The following is a 26,265-nucleotide window of genomic DNA, read 5'->3' on the forward strand; positions in this document are numbered from 1 at the left end:
AAAAAAACCAATTCTTGTTTCAATGTTAGAATCACAGAACCATTAAGGTTGGATAAAACCCTTGGGATCACTGAGTCCAACCATCATCCCTACTCTACAAAGTTCTCCCCTAAACCATCTCCACCAACATCACATCCAAACAACCCTTCAACACATCCAGGGATGGTGACTCAACCACCTCCCTGGGCAGCCTATTCCAGTGTCTGACCACTCTTTCTGTGAAAACATTTTTCCTAATGTCCAGTCTAAACCTCCCCTGTTGCAGCTTGAAGCCATTCCCTCTTGTTCTGTCGCTAATTACCTGTGAGAAGAGACCAGCACCAACCTCTCTACAATGTCCTTTCAGGAAGTTGTAGAGACTGATGAGGTCTCCCGTCAGCCTCCTCTTTCTCAAACTAAACACTCCCAGCTCCTTCAGGTGTTCTTCATAAGATTTATTCTCTAGGCCCTTCACCAGCTTTGTTGCCCTCCTCTGTACTCGCTCCAGCACCTCGATATCTCTCTTGAATTGAGGTGCCCAAAACTGGACGCAGTACTCCAGGTGTGGCCTCACCCGTGCTGAGTACAGGGGAACAATCACCTCTGTACTTCTGCTGGTCACACTATTTCTAATACAGGCCAGGATGCCACTGGCTTTCTTGGCCACCTGGGCACACTGCTGGCTCATGTTCAGCCGCCTGTCAATTAGAACCCCCAGGTCCTTTTCTGCCAGACACTTTCCAGCCACACTTCCCGAAGCCTAGAGTGTTGCATGGGGCCCAAGTGCAGGACCTGGCCCTTGGCCTTGCTGAAGCCCACACCATTAACATTAGCCCAGCGATCCAATCTATCCAAGTCTCTCTGTCGAGCCTCCCTATCCTTATGCAGATCAACACTCCCGCCTAACTTGGCGTCATGTTATTACTAATGGATGTGGAAATGCATAGTATCAGCATTAATTTGATGTTTTGTTATAATTTTTTTTTCAGGAAGGTAGACATTTACCAGCATAGCCTGACTACACTATACCAAAGTGAAAATATGAACAGAATGTAGATATTCTTTTCTTCTACTTCCCCCCTCTTACACAGCCTTTCTTCCCTCTCTTCTTCTGTGTTTAGTACAACTGGCACAGACCAATGTTTCTTCTTCCCTTTTTTTTTAAAGTAAGTATTCCTGTATATATGCTGCATGCATATATAAAACAATTTGTAAAAAATACTATTTTCCTTTAAAATTTTTGATCCATTAACATATATAAAATCTGTTCTATGAAATCGCCATCAGTTCCTGTTTCTTTAGATAAAATGAAGGTTTTTTAAAAACCTCCTACTGCTTCCTGCTGGTTAGCAGTAGAATGAAGCCGAGCTAAGCTACCCTTGAAAACTGATGGTCAGTGCTTTGAAGAAAGTGAGGAACTATATATTTTATCTAAAAAAATAAACACAGTTTTGAAACCAGTCTCTTAATTGCAATAGCTTATCTTGCCTTTGTTTGCTGGCACAGCAACCTGAGTCCCTCAACTGGATTCCTTTAAGAAGAAACAAAATTAACAGATTCACTTAATGAGTAAACCTAACGTGCTCCAGGAGATACCTGGAATTCAATCCACTGGGTGATACTCAAGCTACTCTGAAATACCACCCTGAACTGCATATAGTGTGCACAGAGATGTCATTGCCAACTGGTCTCCTCTACAATGTCATCCCTACTTGCCTGTGCTACTCAGATGCAAATTAAATGCAAGAAAACACGGATAGAAAGTGCCTTTAGAAAGGTGGCCCTGTGGCCTCAGTCTTACTTCAAGCAGTGAGAGGGGGAGGCTATTCTGGAATAGGACAGCCCTCCAGCTTCCTTTAAAGAAGGAATTCTCATCTGGGGGACAGGGGGTGGTGAGGAGGGGACATGAGAGGTTAAAAAAACCCAACAACCAAACAAAATACTATTATTCTCCAACATTAGGAGATCCTACACAAAGAATTTCAAGCAGCTTGCTTTCTTCAAAATCCAAGAGCACCTTTTAACTTTTGTTATTAAAGTCATTAAGGGGGAAAAATATATCTATTTTAGGACACCAAATTTTCTTAAGACAATCAACATTTAAATGAAATTAACTAATTCTTTACTTTAAGGAACAGAGGTCTATCTTAGAAGCTGGCACATTGTTAACTGTAGCACACACCTTATATATGACATGGACACCACTTACTTACAAGAATACCTCTACAGTTTTATAACGAAAACATTAAAGATTTTAATATTATTCCTATTACATACATCAGTTCCAGCCATGGGCAGCCAATTACTGTACTGAAATTAGTATTATATACTGAAAGACAAATTCATCAGCACAGCTATCACAACATAAGCAGCTATTTTAAAACCAAATGTTGCACTTACTATTGGAACCACATCAAAGTGTAATAATTTGAATTTAAATATTTTGAAATCATTCTATGAAGAGTCTTTTTGAAAGATACTTTCTAAATGTATGTGGATAAAAAACTAAATTAAACATTGCCTCAAAGGTGTTTAAAATGTAATATTTTGGAACCATTAATTACATAGCATTAATTGCTGACCAATTAACTACCATGCTACTCTTAAAGGGGAAACACCTAAGAATTTCCAAAATTGAACTGTAACATCTCTATCAAAGCACCCTTTATTGCCAATATATGTAAAACATAAACTTCTTTTACTGTACAAAACAACTAGTGTTTAAAGAATATGATGTACCATGTTATTTAACACTTTGAAAAACATCAAGTCACAAAGTGTAATTTTTTTTTCTGAAAGCAGCTTATTTAGAAATCACATAATGATCATTAATCAGTTTCTGAAAGTTTTAAAACACATCTTCTCCAAAGCAGTTCTCTTTACCATCTTCTTCAGGTAAGAATATACAACAGCTATACTATGCCCTCCTTTTCCTTTTAGAAGATGGAAGGTACCATTTCTCACACTGGTAGCATTTGAAGTTAATATCTTAGCATGAAGTATTTAAGATTCTTAGTTTGAAAATAGTGTTGATGACCTGGTGGAAAACTAACTCAGTAAGTAAAAGACTTTCCTTTATTGTTCAATGAGCTTGTCTAAACCTTGCCCCTGCAGGACCACTGCACTACAAGGGAAGAAGAAGGAGGACATGGCCAAGGGCAGATGGAAACCCAGCCTCCACCTCTCACAGCGGCCAGCAGTTAAGATTAACTCCAAATGTAACTTCAAACTCTCAACTCATTGCTGGTTGTAGTAAGAGGAGCAAGGAGAAAATTTAAGGGCTTCTAGGGCCTGAGGTAAAGGACGGACATGAAATTTTCTTAAATTGCCAGTCACCCTGGCCTGTTGGAGCAGCAGCTGGAAACCTGTTTACCATTCCTGAGAAGCTTTACTCTAAGAAGCATACAATAAATAAAGATGAGAAGACACTAGGTCTAGATGCATCAACTATAGTTGATTAAGTGTATTTTGCATCATCTTTGCTAATAAATGCTTATGTTTTCCAGCTAAGTCAGAATACTTCAAGGCTTGCAAACTTCAGATATTCAGTGAGATACTAAGTAATAATAATGAAGAGACCAGTTTGAGAGCTCACAGTCTCTAAGCTGTGAATAAATACTTCAGAATTAGGGCTTTTTTGGTCAAAATACATGCAAAAAGTTCTGTCTGGCAAATAGTACAGGCCTTGTAGTAAATAAAACGCAATCAGTTATTTGCTTCTTGTGTTGGAAAGAATTTTATTTCACTTAAGAGAGGATATGGTTTTCTACTTGGCAACCATAAATTCAACAAATTAAACCACACTTGCCAGGATCATGAAGTTTGTTACTTGTAAATGTTATTATTGACATACTCATTAGACATTTAAAAAACATTTTTGATATAGACACCAAGAGTCATATTCTCAAAGACTTCCTCAGCCTATCTCCCCTCAAAGCAACATAGATGGAAATTTTCTATCATTTTCACATTGAAAGATGGCTAGAAATGCATTTTTTATATCTGAAAATCTTACGTGTTTTCATAGAAATATGGTTAAAGATTTAAAAAAAAAGCACCTGAAATGAAACAAATCAAACTCTTTTAGTCAGATGCAGAAAATAATAGGGGAAAAAAGATTAAAAAAAGGAAAGACTGACTCAGTGGGAAGATCTGATGTAATTGTAAAGAACTTGAAGCCAAGGCACAGTAATGGAGGGATGAAGAACACATACTAACATGCTGTCAGGATTTTCGAAAATCCATTAATAAAATACAATAAAAATGCCTTTGATTCACTCTATTGAAAGCCTAATGATCTTTTGGTAATTGGAACAAAACATAAGCATGTTATTGACAGGAATGGCTCTCCTATGCAGGCTAAAAACTTTTCTGAATTAATTCAAGAGGAGTACATAGTTGTGTATCATGAACAAAGCAATGCATAAAGGCAGCACTTAATTAGCAGAGCTAGTACACATTACACTATGAAAACCTAAAAAACCTAAAAACTTATTACTGTGACCAAAAATTAATACTGCTAGGTTTTCTTTTGTTTTGGATTGTTTTTATGCCTCAAGATTTCCAGATAGTTTTGCAAATTGTATGGCAAATTTGGCTTCATTTTGCTAAACACTGTTAATCCAAACAAAAGCTACAAAATATTGAAGTAAATGTAGTATTGTTTTTAATTGTCTTTTTGTGTTTTGTTTCTCTAGCATTTACTTTTTCAAGCTTGTTTACTTAACACACTCACAAAAATCAAAGGAATTTGACAGAATTAAAATTATGTAAAAAAAAAAAAAAAATTCAAGCACAGCGCTAGGATGGAAGGTTTGATGGAAAAAGAAGAAGATACTAAAGCCTGTAGTTAAACAACATTGTGAGACCTGATAACTTTGCTCTCACGTAGGTTTATACTTAAGCAAACATGACATTTCTAGGCAAATATCTCTAGGCAAATAGACAGGAAAAAAAAAAGTTTATTACTCTTCTTATGGATCCACTAAAAATTCTGGGTCTGGATCCTGGCCTCTGCCAGGATACTTCAAAATTTTAGAGTATGGGAAATGCTTTTCTGTTTTTATTGAGACAGTGTTAACCTGTGTATCTTTGAAAACTAATGGTAGAAATAAAAGCAGCTTTTAAATGTTGCAGGTGTTTTAAAAGTGGTATTGAAAAAAAATGGAATTATGTAACATGAAATTAAGCTAGTTTCATGGGCTGTAGGTAAGGTATGGCTCAAATTTAAGTACAGGTAATTTGTTGTACACTTGCAATCAACTGCAGTATTTGGTACTTAAAAACTCCAACTGCAAAACTAATAATCTTTCTTCTGGATGCTTTTCTATTTTTTAAATGCAAACAAAAAAAAAATAACTTAACTGAAAACCAGAAATTCATAAAACATGACAGCCACACATTAGCTAAAAGGACTGCATCCATTTGGAGAAATTCTGCTAGCAATTACCTTTTAACTTTAAAACAATTACTGATTTAAAAGAAGCTATAAGAGCAGTCAGTATAAAATCTGGTACAGGCTTGGGCACAGAAATTTCACTACAGACTGAGACAACTTTTTGAAATTAAACCATCTGTTGCTTGAGACACTGAAAAAAACACCCTCTAAGCACTGCTGTGGTAGAACCTCCATGAAAGTTTGAGCCTTTTCTCAATCACGATCATATAACTTATGCTTTTTTAGTGTTGCATTAAGATAATAATTGGTCTGCTACAGAAAATGGTTGTAGACATTGCATGAAAAGGAAGCATCTACCTGAGACTAAACTATCTACCACCACTAACGTACTTTACTGGCACTCCTCTGTCAGGTCAGTGCTCTCTCAGCATACATTGCTTGTTGCAATGTCCCTCTTGTTATCTAGCATTTCAAGATCAGAAAATAAATTTCAATACTCAAACTGAAATCAGCATTGCACACATGAGAAGGCTCATAAACTAAAGGACAAGATATGTAGCAATGATAGTGCAGTTGCTTCTTATTCAGCTTTTGTGTGCAAGTGTAGCACAACAATACCTCAAGCCTTCAAACACGAGCATATACTTGAAAAGCTAGACAGTGAGCTTAGCACACATCAGCTATTGCTTCATGACCACTTGGAGGCATGATCTTAATTCTTAAGCTGAAATAATCTAATTTGCATCTACTGTGGGGCACACACACGCATGTAAACTGTTACTCTGAACTGACTGATAAGCTGTTAGATAAATGCAGCATCTCAGTTAACCTTGCCAGCTTGTTTCCACAGTCTCGTTCTTTCTTAACCTCAATAATAGCAGATTGTTCGTAGCGTGCAAAGACTATGTTTTATCACTTGAAGAAGGATAAGGAAGATAAAACTATCAGTCACACACAACAGCACTCAACACAGAGCTATTCTAGCCATTTCAAGTCAGCTGCAAAACATTTAGGTAGTAATCATATCTTTCAATGCCAATGGCACTACTATGCAGCCTAGGGCTCTTTGTAAAGAGCACTTCTGAAAAAATTATATTCAAAGTAAATTATTTTCTAGCTTTCCAAAGACGTCAGCATGGGACATGACTTGCTCATGAGAATAAAACACAACTTGTTTACAAGCATATAAATAGCAGCCCTTTTAGGAATGCTACTTTCTGTATTGCAATTAGAAGTATGGAAAATAAATCAGCTCAGCTTCCCGACGCTGACAAGTGGGTCAAGTTGAGGTGAGCCCAATTCCCCTCAGCTCAGTTTACAGCTCCCTTCAGCTGACGAAACAAACTTCCTGTTGAACATCTTTGCAGCAAAGTCACTGTCAAAGTGTCAGCCAAGGTAATGGGCAGAGACACAAGGATCTGATAAGGCAATTCTATGTTCTGAGAAATTAAACCAAACAAGCCAGGGTTCTGGCCTATTTGAACTCTTATTTTCTCAGCAAACAGTTTCTAAATCACAAAATACAGTAAATATCTTGGGATAGCCTTCTACGGTTTTGGTTGCTTACTTGTGAAAATATTACTATTCATTTAAATGTGAAATACAATCTGATAGCACACAAGATCAGCCTTACTGCACCATAATCAGTAATTCAGGGTTTTCCAGATTAAGTTCATAGATTTCAAACAAGCATTGTTAAAAGTGTATGAGTTACAAAAAGCTGGTATAAACAGATGTGCAAATAGATAAGTATGAAGTACCTGATAAAGCAAGTGTTATAACTCTTAAAGTGAGCCTGTGACAAAAAGTAACATTCTGTGACAATTTAGAGAGACTTAGGAGAAATAACTACACAGACAGCTCCACTCTACAACAACATAAAGGACCTACAGTTTAAAAATACTTGGTTTAGAAGTTGTGTCCTATGATATCTGGAGGGGAAAACTGAGAGCCTAAATCTTTGCCCATTACCTTCAGAAAATGTGTTAGATTTTAGAAATCTGCTCAGAGGAAGTGAATAAAACAAAACAAAGCAGCTCAGGAAATATAAATAATATTGGAAGACAGTATTCGGTAACTATTCTCACCATGTCTCCTTTCATCCGTGACAATGATATGGTCAGCATCAAATAATGAGTTTGCAGAACCAAGACTATGTCCCTAAGAGTTTGTGTTAAAACAATCTTTCAGCTTTCAAATACAAACTGCTCCTCATGTAGCTTTGTTTAAATGCATACAAATTCTAGCTGCACCTTTTTAAAGGAGAAAATAACAGACACAAATTCATCATTATAAATGTGTAAGGACACAAAAGTGCCATAATATCACCATGCACAAACACTGTATAGTCTGAGTAAAACGATGTTTTTTAATTAATACTATTCTCTTAAAAAGCTTGAGTTTCATAATTTCCTGCCGAAGAATTAATGAGGTTTTTGTTTGTTTAGGGTTTTGTTTGGTTTGGTTTTGTTGTTTGGTAGGTTTTTTTAATTTTGCATCTGAGCTGTTTCTCTAAAACAATGCTAATAATGCTTATGCCTAATTTTGTTATCTTTTGAGAATACTGTAGTGATTAGATGTTGTGGAGATAAGCTTTGACATCTGGCAGGAGGGTTGGATACAGCATCAAAGAAACCCTTTTTTCTTGTTGCTGCTGGAAGCCTCTTCACATACAACTCAGCTGTTGATTGTACCTATCACAGGTTTGAGTCTTTCAGAAGTTCCTGCATGCAATTCCTCCAGCTACACTCAATCAAAAATATTCTGCATAAGGGAGAGGAAAGGGCAAATAAGCAGGTCTGCTTTACAAAGCCAAAATTCATATGCAGTAAGGGTTTTAATTTTTTACTCAAAAGAATAAAAAACACTCCTGTACATGCATTTAATGCATTTTACTTTAATGTGACCTGCACTGCATCCTCATTATGAATTTAGCTTCAGACTTGCAAATCTACATATTGTATTGATAAGCCCCTTGAATTCTAGTGTTGCATATTTAAATCTATAAGAGATTAAGACTTCACGTCTGTAATTTTCTTTTACAACAACATACAAACCATCTTTCTTAGTACTCTTTTAACTCAGTATTTATAACACCACAAGCTATAAGTCTGTTTCCTTTAGAGCACTTAAGGGAGATCACTGGGAGGAAGAAAAAACCAAACCATTTTGGTTGCAGATGAAAAGTGGCTCCAAGACCCACATGAGTCATCCTAAATTCCAGATAAAAATAACACTGATACAGATAAGAGAGGCAAAACTATAGTACAGCTATTATAATTTTTTTTTTAATTGAGAATATAGATTTTAGTAAAATAAATTAGTTTGCTTTCTCTGTCATTGTTTTATTAATATTTTTTACGTTCCTACATCTTCACTTATCAGCAATTCAGTCTCTAAAGGCAAGAAGCCTACACTTTAATGGATAGGACAAGAGAAAAATCACTCAGTTGTGTTCAGTCTCTCTCTAAAACCTCACAATATTTATGGTTTACATTAAGTTTCTGTAAATCCTACTAGAGTCTCTGCTGGTTCAAAAAATAATCTTACAAGATAACACATATGTCCACCAGCAAAAATTTTTATCCATAGCAGCAACTGCTTGGAAAGAGAACTCTGAATCTTTTAGAGTATTTCATACTCTATATGCAAAGCAGATTTGCTTGCGAAAAAAACCCAGACATTTCAATATTTGTTCAGGATTATTCAGGATTTTGAACTATTTAAGATAAACTAGGATTTCAATGTTTCAAGATATTTAAGACTTACAAAAGAAATACCTCATTTTTCCTCAAATTTAATAAAAATTCAGCTTAAATAAAAGTTAAAGAATGCCAAATACTAATTCTCCTTAGTGTCTTTTACTATGATTACCACCACATTCTAAAGAATTTTCACTACATCCTTTAATAATTCTTTCATTGAAATTATCTAGATTTAGAACAAGGTTTTCCAAAACTGAACAGTAATAGGTCAGTTCTGGGTAGGGTAGTAAAGAGGTTTAGGATTTGAGATTCCTCACTGGAAGAATCTTCAAAAATCTTCAGAAGACGTATTCCCTACTAAAGCACCTATGTTTGCACTTGTGGAAAAAGTCCTCCTCTTCAAAATTACCAAATCAGGCAGGTAGCCAAAAGCTATCACCCACTTTTGAAAATACTGTCATCTGAAGGGTAGGTCATAGGTTAACCTGCCCAGGGCAAGAATACAGGTGGACCACCAGTTGACACAGCACTACCATCCTCTTTCCCTGACACACGGATGTGCTATCAAGCAGTTAATGAGTGGCCTGCAAGTGTGTTAAAAGGAGAGTGGTACTTCTTCAAAGCAGTGTTCGAAGAGCCAATGGAAATGCTAGTTTGGCTGAGGTTATGAGTAGCTAAAAGTTTTCTTAATCCATGGTACCCATAACATAGGATCAATGATGTGAGGACTGATAACCCTCATGATAAACCCATACAGTAACTATGGAGAAAAGCATAGTGGTAAATGTCAAACCTATTGGGGATGGCCCACCAATTTCACTTTCTGATCCACACAGTCCCTACTAGATAGAATTATGGTAGCCCACAGTAAGCTTTTGCCTGAGAGACATTTTATGCTTTAAGAGTGCATGTATGTCTCTCTATATGTATATAAATAAATACAAAGATACGTATAGAAATGGCCCAGACAACCAGTCTCACTAGTGTGTTGCATTTTCCCCACAGCAAACACAATACAGAGGCTGTCTGATTTCCAAAGTCAGAGTGTACTGAGTATTAATATAAATCTTAACAGTCTCACTATGGGATAAGGCATCATAAAATCAAGTTTTTATGTTGCTGCAGTTTGTACGTCATCTCAATATTTTCTACAGTTTAATGTCTCCTCTCTTTTCTGGATTTGTGGTCTCTGCAGTTTCATCAAATGCCTCCAAATCCTATAAGGTACATTTGGTGCCATCTTTTGCAAACATACAACACAATCAGCTAGCCAGTCCCAGCTTGCAACCAACACAACACAGATTTTGGGATGATTACATACTTTTAGAAGAGACTGCAAAGAAAAACAGCATTTCTTAATAATAAATTTAACCATACATTAAGATACTGTGTTTTATACTGTATTTAGTAAGCGCAAAACATCTTTACCTGACAGAGCATCTTGTGCTTCAAAAAACGTGCTGAGACCTCCTTTCACATAAGCTAGACTCCCCTCATTTTTCTTATTGGCTTGTTTCTTCAAATTCACAACAGCCGTTTTGAGCTGATCAAAACTGAAAACAAACAAGAAAACCCCTTGACATTCAAGCAACTGAGTAAGGTCAGCTAATGAATAAACAGAATAGCGACTTGGAAAATAAAGCGAGATACTTTTGCAACAACTATTAACAACCGAGTAATTGCTAACAAAGGTGCTTCTTGATAATGACAATTTAATCTTGGCCCAGAGTTTCTCGGTTTTTTTAGTTTTATTTCTCAATGGAAGGCTCCTACCACTTGTGAAGAAATAGACTTCCTTATAATACCAATTAGTCAACACATTTCTTCTGAACACGCAATATTGCTCTTTGCTAACTGTACTACCCTAAATAGCTGATAGTGCAACTCGCCACACTTCATACACTATGTTAACTACTGGGATACTGGAAGTCTCTTTAACAATGACATTTGTTTAACTCTGCAGCTTAGTTCACAAGGCACTTTCAGTTTCTGAATTCCTCCAATATTTTTATGTTGGTTTGTACACACAGTTCAGAACTGAAAAAAGTATCAGTGCAACAATAAAGAAAAGCTGAGCAGATTGCTGCTGTACGCAAGTATGAATTGTTTTTGAAAGAGACTCCATACAGGAATATTAATTGCCAACTTATCTGCGTTGTTTGTGTGGTAGCCCTCTTTTTATCTTAGTTCCCTCATATTTCTTGATTATTGCCAGTTTACAGTTTCGCAAGCAGCTGCAATGATTTTAGAAACATTGTATTGTGAATAATTCTTCATTGCTTGGATATGATTTTTTCTGTTGATTATAATTAATATGGTCTCAGTAGTTATGCTACTGGATTAATTGTAAAAGCACTTTCACTGACAAGCTCAGAAATACAAATAAAACACATGATTTTTATCTTTTTCTCCCACTTACAGGCCAAACCCATATTCCTAATACAAAAGAATAAAATGAAAAACTGCACTATCTCTCAGTGAGGAGAGGGAAACAATGGATTAAGGAAATTAAGGCATTAAGCAATTCCACCAATACTCTTTGCCCGCTTTTTGAACAGTGGCAGAAAAAGACATAAAGAGAACAAAGTAAACCTAAGCCCAGGCAGTGAGAAGGCTATCACCACCTGCTGGGAGACAAACCACACTAGTGCACTTACAGGCATTTTCTTTTTAATATTGATGGTGTCACAACATTGTGCTTTATTTCCTGTTTCCATCTGCTGGACAGAAATCATATTACTGAATAGCTGAATTGGTCTACTTGGCATACAAGGAGTATTTACCAGCAGCATTTTCAAACTAAAATCTGAGCAGTTTTGGTTTTAAGCAATGTTTCATGTTATCTGATGATCTAATAGTATGTCTAAATAGTTTATTTATATTTGTCAGGAAATTGCTGGGGTAAAAATAAATAAATAAATAAGCTATTTTAATTGCTTAAAAAGAATATCCTTCAAGGAAAATACAGGCATAAGCTAAGCAAAACACCACTGCACCACACATTTAGCACTCCCACTACCTGAGGTTACACAGAGGACAAGAACTAAACCATTCCTGTGTGTTTCTGGAAATACAGCACAAATTATACGGGGCAGATAATTCCACAATTCCAGAATATTTCTAAAACTACACATTTTTAAGTGGGAGCAAAATGACCAATTTTGCCTCTTCTTTATTCAAAAAGCTATTTATAATTAGATTCAAAACATTACTGGATTCACCCTGCCCTCTGATGCATTCTTCCTGTTGAGTTTGACACAGCTTTTGCACCCTCAATCCTAAGACTTAGATTTTATAAACCAATATAAAGTGAAGTAATATTAAAAAAAAAACAGCTTTCATTTAAAATCAAAAAGCAATACTTTTTATTCCACTGGACTGAGGGAACTGCAACTTGAAACTATATTGACATGCAAAGACAAAAATTGATGGAAGTTCTGTGTTGTTGTTTTTTACCAAATTAAGATGAAGAGCTTAAGAAAAAAATATTTTTAAAACTGTGGAGTATCAGCTTATTAAGAAGCTTCAAATTTACATGAGAATGGATTTTCAGGTACCGACTCACTGGCATAGTACAAGTTAAAAAGAGGGCATACAAGCCAATGAAGATATTTCAGTTCTCAATCCATAGTACTGACGAACAGAAAAATCAGTGCTTTTACTGACAACTTGTCGTATTAGAAATATAACGATTATGATGTTGCTCATATTCCATGGTAATTTTGATAAAAAGAGGAATTTAATGAGTTCTAAGAAGTAATTTTCAGGATCCAGAGCATCCTTAAATGTACCTAAGCCACCTATGACAGCTGTCAAATCAAATCTCAGCACCTTCCAGTGATACTGATTCTGTAGCTTTCTAAATTAAAAAGTACCAGCACTTAAGCAATCTAATACTGTTTTATATCTGCAGCTAACCTAAATTTCCCTTGTTGCAAACTGAGACAGCTTGTTCTATTCTTGGTAAACCAAGAACAATCGATGGCTATCTGTGAACTGCCCACTACATCTTTCACAACATGCATTCTGTGTAATTTTGGTTTTTTTTTTCTAAAAGCACGGAATTCACCCAAGCTATATACACACAGAGATATTTACATAGTACTATTTTTGTGGCTCAGCTCTCATACCTTTCTTAACGCAGTGGCCAAAACTGGGCAAAGCACTTCAACCACAGCTGTAATAATGTCAAGCAGAATAATTATCCCCATATCTTACATAACACAGTCTTGCTGATACACCCCAGAAGATTATTTGTACTAGACAGCCAACTGGTATTTATGGCATGTTACAAACACCAGATTTGTAAAGCAACTTATGTACTACTGTTGCCAAACCTCAGGTGTGTACTCTGCTGCTTGCCTTTCCCACACCCCTTACAGTGTTGCACTCAACTGTTCCACGACTGCTACAGCCATGGTTGCCGCTGGTTATCATGTCCCCTGCCTTGCCTGCAAGAATCAGATTGAGGAAAGCAGCACCCCTGACTGCCCACCTAGAAACTGCGTTAGAAGTAATTCCCAGAACTCTCCACAAGCCTCCTAGATTGCTGTCCTTTCTGTAAATTTTACAGAGGTTAAAGTCCTGTACAGGAACCAGGGTCTGGTCGCATCATGAACGTTCACTTTTGGCCACTGACAGTTGAAACTACAGGTTTATTACTGTAAATGTCAACCACCAATGACACATCTATTGCATAAGGAAATAACATCAAGTGACTTGCATTTAGAACAATTATTTATACGGTAGCAACAAACCTTGTTGTTGAATGATTCTCAATCAGGTACCAGGCAGCAGAAAAATTTTCACTAGTGAAATCAGCACTCATCCCAGGAAACAGTGCCTCTAAATCTTTTTGAGGAAATCTGCCTCTGAAAAACGAATATTCATTTCTTCAGTGAGACATATTCTGGTGAACAGCTTACAATTGTCACATAAAAAACCCACAAAAGACGAAATATTTTTCCAATAAGACATAAACTTATACCTTGCCATGAAATGAAGTCTGGTATTACAGACACACGTAGTGTGTCTGGGAAAAAAGAGATTGAAATCTAATTTAAGTAAAACTAATGTTACCATTTTGATTTCACCATTGTACATATGACAGAAATGTTGCCTGTACAAAACACTTCTGAAGAAAGAAAAGTGCTGCCTTCACAAAATATGACTAGACAGACTCACAATGATACTACTAAGATTCACATGCAGGATCATTAATGCTGAATATACTCATAGTCAATTCTACCTTTCAGACAAGAAAATCAGCAAGGTATTAATATAGAAAATGTATTCCATTTATTTTAAGTCAGTGTAATAAAAATATTTAAAGCACTTTTTGATGAAAACATGACAAGCTTCATCCCTCAGTCCAGACCCACACCTAACACTCAGCCATATTCATTCCACCATGTACTCTCAGTACATCACCAGGTCCACTCACAATTCCATTCCTTACCATCAGCTGCATCCCATCTTTGGAAACTAATAATGGAAAACTTTTGGTCAGCCCTGAATTGGTCAGGTAGTTGGACTAGATCATCACTGTACACCCCTTCAAAACTGACACAGTAAATTTTTAGAATAGGATAACATTTTTCAGTCAGAATCACAATACCAGACTAAAAAATAAATAAATAAATAGATAGATAAATAATATAAAAAAATCAGTAACATTTCTCTCTGGTGCTCACAAACTGGATTAACTCTGCTACACAAAGTACAGGACACACAAATGCAAGCCTGCCATACTTAGTATATTCCCATACTTAGTATTTGAGATCAAACTTGGGCAGGGGTAGAAATTCAGAGTCAGCTGTTGGAATTACATTCAACATGCAAGAAAAGCCATTTGAACGGACAGAAAAGCAATGATTTGCTTGTTTTGGTTTGTCAGTAATCTAAAGGTATTTCAAGATAGCTAAACCTGTTTTTATTACAAAGCAAGCATCAGATGAAGTGAAGCAAATCTAGAGTCAGGCACATTAAAAAGTACAATTACACAGAAACAAGAGCTGTTTTCTGTAAGTTTCTACTCATATCCGAGTGGCCATTAGCACAAGCAGGTACAAAGGACCCACATACATAATGACATGACACAGAAGTCTTTCATCAGTAGTGCCTGACTACAGCAGGGGCACAAAACAGCATCTTTTTAAAAACAAGCAAAAAAAAAGTAATCAAATGAGATGCAAGGAAAAGTGATGACATGTGAAAAGTAGAGAGAAGAGGGACAGGGAAAATAGTGTGAGGAAAAAAGGTAACAAATAAAAAAGAAGGTCCTAATATTTATCTTTGTTCAATGAAGAAGTGATAATGTTGATATAAAAATGTATAAAACATAAGTAATGAGATTCAGGACTACCAATGACCTTGAATTTCATGAGTGCCAGTTAGCAAAAATGCTGATGGATATAAGAAGGAGAATAAAGTTTCCGTTTGTCCTTTCTTTAAAGACATTTTAAGATGCCTAATTTTTCAAAGTAGTTAAAAATGCCTAGTAGGCACATTAATTTGCAGGACAGTACTTCACATGTGACACAGCATGGCTGTCCAAAAAAGCTTTTATATTAAATCCATGCACAGTGGCATCTTTGGGGTCGATGACATTTTTAATGCTAAAAAACCAAAAACTATTACAGTTTCAGTTACCTCAAAACAGACTGAGTGAGCACTATATAAGTGCATGCACACAACAAAGAAGCAAACTTTTGTTCATATTTTTCAGAACTTCAGTGCATTCTCTCAAAGCCAAAAGAAACAGCTCTAACACAAACAGCACACACACCCTCAACAAATACAACATTACCAAATACTACTTATTATTGCAAGATTGCAAGACATATGCATAACTTATGCACGAGCTACACAATTCCTAGGGGGAAAAAACCACCCCAATTTATATATATTTATTGAGATAAAGACTAATAATTTAGCTAAGCGTGTAATAAATTCCTGCAAATGAGTTTTGCCCACAGACAGTGGGAGAGAAATGAAGGGCTTTTTTTTTTTTTTTCAGTTTGATGTTTGACTGCATTGAAAAGTTATTAGGAGCTTTCTTCCAGCAGATGTATTTGAGCAGAACCATAAATTAGCAATGTGTTTTGGTTGCTTTTATCTATGCAGACATATTTTAGACATAGTCACAACAGAGTAGAAACATGAACGTGAATGTGTGCGGTATGTTAACAATATGTTATACTCTGTGGAGTAGTATCCTTATTTTTATCATAAATTTTACCAGTAGTTTTTCCACTAACAGATATGGGGAGTTTGGAATGAGTTGCTACAGCTGTCTTCACTGCAAGCTACTCACAAAAAAGTTCAAACTGAAAGCAACTGTATTTCTAAGATGTCTGGCTAGATGCATCTAAAAAGAAACTGACTCCACATACATACAAGTTTGTGTCACCAACTTCCATTATTAAAATAAATAAATAAGTCCTTGGATGCTGTTCTCATGAAAACTTGCTTACTGTTTACTTATGAACAAGCACATATGTGACATGAGGAAGCATTTCTGTTTTACTCATTTCAACATTATGGGATGAATATGAATTAGTAGCAAAAGCTGAGACCATGCTAACATGCAAGGAAATTGTTGATAATTTTTCTGTTGATTTGCTTGTTATACAAGAATCAATTCAAAAAGCAACTCTGAATACTTAATCACTGACTAAAAAGCAATCACTGTAAAAGAAACTGGGAACCACAAATTTGCTTCAGAAAACTTCAGAAAAACAAGAGAGTTTACCATCCTTGACAACTCTTTGTATTCTACTGCCTTTACAATTTTAGCAAAGTTACACATATTTGATTTATATAGTAGATCTTTCTGGTAGGCAGACTATTTTATTTAAAACAGAACCAGATTTGGTACTAGACCTCCAGGTAACATTTTAAAGTAGTCTTATTAATTCATTAGAAACCATTTTAAATATAAGTAATTAAGATTTTACATACTGATTGTTGTCATGAGAACTACAATAAAAATCAATTTGGTTTCAAGTCATTATACACTTTCACTTTCCTCAATCACATATTGATTATACTTAATACAGTAATACCTAATTAGATGTCCTTGCTTCCAGGTAAAGGGCATGCACATCTACTTTGGATTCAAAACACATAAGGCACAATGAATTCACTTGTGCTGCGCATACCCATCAATACAAGTCCCTCCCTCTACTACTTCAAACTTTAGATTCTCTATAACCCAATACTCAACAAATCTAATTTAACATCACAGCATATACTGGCTTTTACAAATTCTATTAGAGAACTTGTGCATATCCAGAGCATTTATATTTTTTGAAGGTTTAAGATGAGCTGTAATCTCCATGGGTAAAACACAGCCTCCAAGCAGTCACAGCGGAGTAATATCAACAGGATTCAATGTATTCAAATGAACAGAGCTTCTCTATGAACAGAGCTTAGCAAGTTTAAAATTTTCTGTAAAGATTATTTTGCTCCCAGAGTTTCAGAATGCCACAGTATGCTGTTCAGCATACATGACAATATTTGCAGATTAAAGGCAGGTCCCAAAACAGGATACAGCCACCAAAAGGTAACTTGAACCTCAATTCCACAGGAGTTTGTAGGTCAAAAGGAGCAACTTTAAATAAACACAGATTCTGAATAGCAACCAGCATAAACAAGTTCCAGCTAGAGCTGCTGTACAACGCCCCCCCTCCCCCCCCCAACTCTGTGTGGTACCAGTCAGGCTCTTAGAAGCAGGCTTTGTACCAGCTGTACTGTGTTAATCATACATACAAGAAGACCAGCATAAGGGACACTGAAGTAGACTAAACATGACAAATCAGAAGGTATTAACAACGATGTCTCCTACAACCAAATGGCAAGGATGCACTCCAGCAATTACTCCCTAGTAGCATTGGGTTTATCAGAAATATGACAGCAAAATAACAACCATACTGGAAAAATGGCAGAATGTGATAAGAGGAATCTACTAAGAGGTTATAGACCGGTAGCTACAATTGATGTATCAGCCTTAAAAGCAGTAAGTGTTACAGTATTTTTAACACAGAAAACTAGGACTATATACCACTACAAATCCACCTCTGTGAAAAAAGCTTCCAGAAGTTCATCATATTCAAGGATGAAACTGACAATATTCCATATAAGCCACCTAAAAATCAATAAATATCAAAGCATCCAGATAGTCTTCTCCTATCTCATGGCAGGAAGCTGACACCATTAGGTGGCAGCGTAAGATCATCTGTTCCCTCCTCCCAGATGAACCGTTTTGGAAGCTGGCGTGGGAAGAGGCAAGCATCTGTATTGAGTGGGTGGATACAGAAGTATGTGGAATGTACTTAGCATGTCAGCGCTTGCTTTCATGTACGAGATGGATCCACCATAATGACCTCTGCTACATGCAGATCAGGAACACCATTCAAAAGTTTTCTAAGCACTCCTAGGTCTGACTGCCATTACTGCCTTTTTGAGTCTTCTTACTCTAACAGAGTAGGCAGAGGAGGCAGGGAACCACTGATTAAAGAAGCACTTGTTGTGCAGGGGAGTAAATGTATGTGGTACATCTGTACAAGCAATTCACTCACAAATCTACATTTTGCACACACAAATTTCAACCAGTGCCTTTATGAAAGAGGTTACATTCTCTCCCATAACTGTTCAAAATCCTAAGCAATCCTATGTTGGTAGGATGGAACCTACCAGCCTGCTCCTGTAACAAACAGATCTAAACTGTGAAAACTAAACCAAGTACTGCAACATCGGTGTTCATTTTAGTATTTTCATACCAACTTACCACACTTCTCAGACTGAGGTGATTACTCCATATACTCTTTCTTCCTGCAAGCTATTTAAGACTTCTGTAAAGGATTCCAGTTTCATCAGCATAATACCACAGCCAGAAATATTCCTTGCAGAGGAAGGTGGCACAAATCTGCTTTGAACTCAAAGCTAGCATAAAGATGATGATAGAAAACTAAAGCACTGTATCAGTCTTTGCTCCATAATGAAAACTAGAGAACTGCAACTCCAAGACTAAATATTTTAAATACCTATTTTCTGGTGTGAATAAAATACTTCATAGCATGCACACAAAATGCAATAAATGATAGCCATGTAAAAAAGCCCTCATCTAATTGCTTTAGTTCTGTGTTTCAAAAGATGATGAGAACTGCTAGCAAGGCAGGAAAACAACTGTGTGCAAGCACACTTCTATGAATACATTTGTGACTTTCAGGATCACCACTGAAATATAATAACCAGCAAGTTCATCTTCATAGAATCCTCGAATGGCTTCTGTTGGAATGGACCTTAAAGTTCAAGTTTCATTACAACATAAATTATTTTATTTAGCAACTGAGTTCTTTCTTAGCTCTATGGTGCAAGAACAACGATCAATTCTTGGAAAATATGAAGAACTTATCAGCCAGAAATTCTGTATGCTTACTCTTGTTAAACTTGCAGGCTGAAAGATGGTGGCTTGCACACCGTGTATACCTACAACATTTAAAATATCTTGACTACATAAAAAAATCAAAAGAGAAGGATGAGTGCATGTCCATCCTTCTCACTTTACATCCTTGCAACATTTGAACATGAAGAGAATTCCAGGGCATATTTTGAGTACATCTATTACTCATGCCATATATCAACAGGCAGTATTCTCATTATTAGCAGAATGTGTTAGACCCACTATTATCTATTTCCTTTGATTCATAGTGCAAACCTTTTGTTCACTTAAATTCCAGTCACTCCCAATTAAATTCCAATCTTAAGTCTACTTAAGCAGGATAAATATTTTTTTGTCCTTGTGTTTGCCTAATAGTTTAATGAAATGGTGTCCTAAAGCAATTCTGTTCATTACTTACGGGATCTTTTTTCTAGTATTTCAGTGTTTCATTTGCAACACTTAAATCATTCAGGTGGATACTTTCAAAGCTATCACTTATTTTTAAACACATTTTATTTGGACAAAGCACCATGACCGTTTAAGAAACCCACAGAAGGAACTTTTAGAACTAAGCATAACTTATTTTTTAAAAATATAATAAAAATCACAACAGATAGGTGATCTAATTATTTTCCACACTGCAGATTGTCTTTTTTTATCACTTGTTGATGACTGCCAAACACTTTGCAGAGGGAAGACACTTTCTCTTTCAGTCTGTGGTCTATCCATGTCCTTCCTTCTCTTCAGTGTTCTTACATCTAGCTTATTTCTATCCTATTTTCTCACATCTATTTTTCACTGTTTTTCTCCTCTTTAAATGCTTCTTTTGTTTACTACTATTTGCATAACCAATAAAAGGCACCCCTTCCCTTCCTCCCCAGGTAACCCCATCAGGCTTAATGCGAGGACTGTGAATCCCATCAACTCATACCAATGCTAAACGCTTCAGCTTCGAAATTAAAATACATGCCTATGTGTACACATTCAAAAACAGTTTATTAATACCTTTGGTTTCTTTAAAGGAGAGACCCATTACACTGCAGCCTCCCATCTCCTTGTATACACAATTGTTCTTCAACATTTTAGGCTCTCTTATTTTAAGGCATCCTAAAATTCTAACCATTTTTATCACTTCTAGTGACAAATTATTACCATGCTTAGTAATAGTTAATGCTAATATCTTGCTTATCTACTCCATTTCTTAATTTATAATTGTCTTTTTTCACTACTTTATACAACTTCTCAACTTACCCAACCCATACATCAAGCATTTGCAAACAACTGAGTTCTATTATTACAGATTATTTTATAAAAGTAAACATAACATTGCTCCAATTTTTCAAGCGAATCATGAAAGCTTTTCCATGGGGAAAGCACTTTTAAATACAGAATGTACCATCCATAGTCACAACTTTTAACACCATGCTGTCACCCATAGCACAAGGGCAGACCAGGCTTTTCCTCTCCTTCGCTGTCTCTCTCTCCTCTCCACAAATTACCCCTGAATCCCTCTACACAATTACTTCTTATATTGACTAGTGTTCCTTCTCTCAAACTGGTTACTTTCAACACCAGGTCTTGCCCTAATCCTCATGCTTCACTTCTAATCAACTTGGAGATAAATGAACATTGAACTAGACCTGGTATTACGCTTGCCCCTCTCACAAAAAGGTTACTTCCTATCTGTATTTACATATTTCTGATTTACTTTTTCACACCAAATCTGAGGATTAATTAATATGGTATTTTCTAATGCTTTCAGATGAAATATTTAAAATACAATATAATTGGATTCTACTTAACAAACATCCAAGTACATTACTAAATTAACCAAATCCTAAACTAATACTGTTAAAGGTTTCTGGAAGATAATTCTTAATCTATCATATTGACAGTGTCTTAACTGTAAGAACTACCCATTTTGGTTATGAAGTCAAATACTACATTACAAGTTTTGTTAAAATAACAAATTAAATGTGACTGTGTCATAACTGTTGCATTTACACAAATAAGTATTGCGAGACACATATGAATAGAGGACCATGCAATAGAACTAGTTACCTTTACTTAAATCCCAGATAAAATATTGGAATAGCTATTGCAGGGTTCAACCAATACATATGTAAAGCAGGGCAAATTAGTTTTAATGTCAGCCAGTCACAACAGTTTCATACAATGTTTTGGGAACATATTATACAGGCTTTGATATCAAGTGCTGCGTTGAAAAAAAGTAGCCAAACAAAATTAATATATCCTCATTTTCAAGGAGGCTTGCTGCCACAAGATTGGTTAAAAACTTAGTTTCATGCAATACCAAAAGAATATATCACATGGATTAGAGACCTAACTATAAATAAAAAAAACCCAGTCTGTGGAGTAGCAAACCTAAGAACATCTGTAGATAAAATTTTACTAAAGCCCACACTACTCTTACATCAGTACTTGCATCATCACCAATAGTAGCTTCATCACTAATGACTTTTAAGAAGTTGGTTAAAATATTAAGATGACAGACTTAAACTGGACTGAGAAGACAGACCTGTCAGGGAAGCAACAAATGGAGAAACACAGTCAAATGCAAAAATATGTAGATAGGATGAAGGAATCAGGGCCATCCCCCCAGAATAATGAGCGACCATGCCAGCAGCAGAAGTAGCAACTCAAGAGAATCAGCTGACAAGCCACTCTCTGCTCATTGCCAGTGCAGCACCATGGTAAAAAGGATTATTAGGGGTTTTATTTAATTTATGAACAGGGAAGAGAGAGCGGAGGAGAGACAGGAAGTCTTCTAACAAGACAGTGTAATACTGTCCACAGTCCTAGAATCCACATTTTAACAGGGTTGGAAAATTAGAGATGAAAGAAATATCTATCAGATAAGTACATCAGAGGCTGAAGAAAAATACTTCGGAGACAAAATCTTCATCTCATTAAAAAAAAAAAAGGGGGTTAGAAAAAAAATGAAAATTACATAATAAAATTAGAAAAGAAATGCACTGCTCTAGGTAGGAAGCTGATGATGGATCTACTAGAAGTCCCATGCAGATTTTGGGAAAGCACAGTTTCCCCATCATAACAAGGTAAAAATGGACACTGTAGAGCTTCTCTAATGCATTCCTCCTCACAGGCAGAGTATGCAGCCAATGAAACCCCTAGTAATAGTTCAAGCAGCCTTTGTTTTTTGGTATAGCTGGTATCTTGATCAAGAGAAATATTATTCCTGATACTATTTCTAGGAACTGGTGAGGTTTGGACCCCTGTGTATGTCCCATTTAAAGCCCTCAATATTCCATTTATCATTTACTATAAGTTTCTATTTCAGAAGAAACATGTCATAAACTCCACCATACTTATGAACAAGAGTAAAGAAGTCTGTGGGTTGGAAAACAGCATTAATATTAGAATAAATTAACTAGTTAATGTGGTATTATAAATTATGTTTTACAGTGTGATTTTAGCAAGAGATACCAATCTAAACATCCTTAAAAGCTCCAAGGAACTCAAATGCAAGAGTAAGTATTGCATAACTACAATGCATCAATCTAAAGCCTTAGGTTATTTACCAGTTCTCAAAATCTAAACATCACTGAGGTTCAATATACCAGGCTTTTAGATTATCTACAGTTCTAATCAATGACCCAAAACTGAGACTATGAAGCAGGATAGAATGTGCACCAACAACTCTTGAATACCAAATAGCACAGCAACAACTAGTATATGTATTTTAAAATCTTTCCCTGCCCTATAAACTGTTAAACTTTTCTGGAATTCACAAAGGCACATATAGAGAATACCACTAAAAAAGTGGATTAAAGGCATTTGGTACTCACTTGTCTATCTCAATACCAAGTGGATTAGCTGGACGCAGGGACAAGGGGGAAATCCCTTTGTTCCTATCAGTGCGCATGTCATAATAGTTCATTTCATCCACCCAGACAGCAGACTGATCCAAGATACCTAGAGCAAACAAAGTGCAGATCCTTAAAACAACACGGGCGGTCCAGCACCACCAACTTCTAACATACTGAAATAATTTGAAAAATCCTGATAAATATAAAATGCATGCCTAGGTAATATATTGGAAGATGCATGGCAAAACAACCTGGATGCAATTATACTAAATTATTTCATTATAGCTGCTGAAAAGGTATTCATGGCTGGGCATCAAACATTACCTCTTACAGAGCACAGTTTGATGTGCGCTGAGAGCATTTCTCCGATCACAGTATTCGTATTTTTCACTCCTCCAAGTATTCTGGTATTTGTCCAATCCTTGTCATTTACTACTTTTAAAATGAGCAATTACCTAGGGTCTTCTTATTTGCATATTTTAGAGAAGATCCTTTTTCTGTGCCACTCACTAATCAAAGAGTAAGTGAAGTTGGACCATGTGTCAGGATTGATGATGCGATGGACACAGAACTGACTTTGTTTCCAAAGCCTCAGCACAGAAGATGCATAAAGGTGAGGCACAACAGGCCTTGACCCTCAGCCAAAATGCAGCCAGTAATACTCTTGGCCATGCTGTTCCTTAACATACTCATCAGATACTCCACACCAGAAATTACCCTGCCCCCATGATTACTTGTTTTTTAAAATATCAGTTATTTTCTCCCATGACCAAAAGCTTCATTGTATTACAACTGCACTTCATTCACCTTTCAAAGATCTTGGTACAGCTTGGGAGAAATTGTGTGTTATTTAACTGAACCACATGGAACAAAAGCCTGCAATAGCTCTTGTGGGAACGTCTATATTAGAAAAGATAACTATCCAACTTCATCAATGGAGGTGTTCTGAAAAAACCATTTTCAATCCAGAGGGTATTTAGACTGGATTCTAGATTAAGCAGAGGTCCCAGACTGCTTGGCAACATCATTTTAATGGTTAAACACCTCATGAAAAATACTTAAGACTTTCTGTCTTGCAGGATGGTTTGAATTACAAATAAGAAACAGCACTGAGGACTCAATTTTCTTTAGTGGATTAACTGTCAGCGCAGGATTTAGGTGTAAAGCTCATGAGCTGGTTTGTATTTTGTATTTATCTAGTACACTTAAAGAGTAATTACTGCATCTGTTACGAATTTTTAAAAAGTTTTAGAAGTTCAGTGCTACTCCTTACAGAAAAACAAAGGACCACTCTCATCAGTCATTGAGGGTTTTATCAGGATACTGAAATAGGAGGGTTAATTTAACATATACCATGAGTTTATCTATGTATATATTTGCACATTTTATTGATACACTCTGCTTTTTCTAGATAACTGAAGATTGTTCTGAGGTGGATCCATTTTAAACCTACATTTTATTTAAAGAGGCACTGGGTCATATATTTGTTTATCAAAGAAAACAAATGTGAATTTGAACAAGAAAAATACCTATTTTTTCAGGTTTAAGCAGTTTGAAGGAAACAGTTGAAGTTCCTCTGCCACCAGATTTTGTAGTAACAATAATGTCTCCCTTGTCATTTTTAGCTTGTCCAACTCGACACACAATTTTACTGGCAGACATCCATTCAGCAGTTAGCAGACAGTTATGTCCACAGATTGTTAAACCTGGGAAAAAGAAAGAAAAAAAATACTCTACTGTGAACAGAAGTATCTTTTTTAAAATGATGTAATGTGAATACATTTATGAGGCTTCATATATTTTGCATAAATCTATGTTCCTTCTCTAGTCCCTTACAGTCAACTACAGTGAAATTGCCATGAATACATTTTTCAGATGTCCCCCAGGTGACTTCAGGTCCTAGTGTCACTTCATGAGGCACACGCAGTGCTTGCTTGAAGCTTATTTTAATCTCTTCCATCAGTTATGGGCTATTGCACCTTGTACTTCATGTTGTACAATAGATCTTTGGTCTGCAAGACACTACAGAACTACTGCTCAGCGTTGCAATTACTTGAAACTTCCATCCAAACTGCACGCAAAAAAAATCCTTGGTAAGTTAAATCTGTGAGACTTTGCACAGCAAAAAAAAAAAAAAAAAAAGAAAGAAAATGCTGAAAAATATTCACAATGAACAATATTTCTTCCATCTTCTTTGTTTAGCAGTAATTTTGCAGACACAGCAGAAGGGTTTTTTTGCCAAAAAAGTATTAATTGACAAATATTCTGTTCCAACCTCTTACAAAATCCACACTGCAACATTCTATTATTCTGCTAAATAAACTGCCCTTGTTGTTGAAACAATCGTCATGTAATGTCCTGCTGTTTACTTTTATAAACTTCCTCATAACAGATGTACAAATGACAAACTATGAAATAAAAATGCAACATATATTTTAGCCATTAAGCTCCTGTATAGAAAAAACTATAGTGTATTAAGTTATGTCAAGCTTCAGTGTTTAAAAACACCTCATACACTTCAGATTCAAACTACAGCTTAATGCAAGGTCCAAGGCTTTCCGGGGCTTCGTGTCAGATCCGTCTGAGCAACTGATCAAGATGATAAAGCAATCTGTTTGATTCTGGTCAGACTGGGACTCGTGATACTGGAATAGCTAGATTTCCCAGAACAATTCTGGAGTTCTTAATCAGAGCTTTGTCATCCAAAAGAATTGGCAAGATTCTAATGTCTATGATATTGATTTGAAGAACAGCTTCATTAGGTTTTTCTGACTGACACCCACACCTAGAAACATTTCAAAAAGGACAAGACTGTACTAGTGTGTTGGCTGTACTGGAATTTAAATTAGTCTGCAACAGCAGCTCCTCCCCTGTTGGCTTGGGTTTTGT

General features: G+C 36.1%; 1 protein-coding gene across 1 annotated transcript in view; it reads right to left on the reverse strand.

Moving 5' to 3' along the window:
• The window catches only part of EXOC2 (exocyst complex component 2), a 130,160-nt gene that overhangs the window by 85,701 nt on the left and 18,194 nt on the right, over positions 1-26,265 (reverse strand). Inside the window, exons 3-6 of the mRNA XM_051610855.1 lie at positions 24,906-25,082; positions 23,356-23,482; positions 13,839-13,952; positions 10,510-10,634 (exon numbers count right to left, since the gene is read on the reverse strand). Coding sequence (XP_051466815.1) covers positions 10,510-10,634; positions 13,839-13,952; positions 23,356-23,482; positions 24,906-25,082 — 543 coding nt within the window. The remainder of the gene's footprint in view (positions 1-10,509; positions 10,635-13,838; positions 13,953-23,355; positions 23,483-24,905; positions 25,083-26,265) is intronic.

Source organism: Apus apus, chromosome 2, assembly GCF_020740795.1.
Source record: "Apus apus isolate bApuApu2 chromosome 2, bApuApu2.pri.cur, whole genome shotgun sequence".
Lineage (NCBI taxonomy): Eukaryota > Metazoa > Chordata > Aves > Apodiformes > Apodidae > Apus > Apus apus.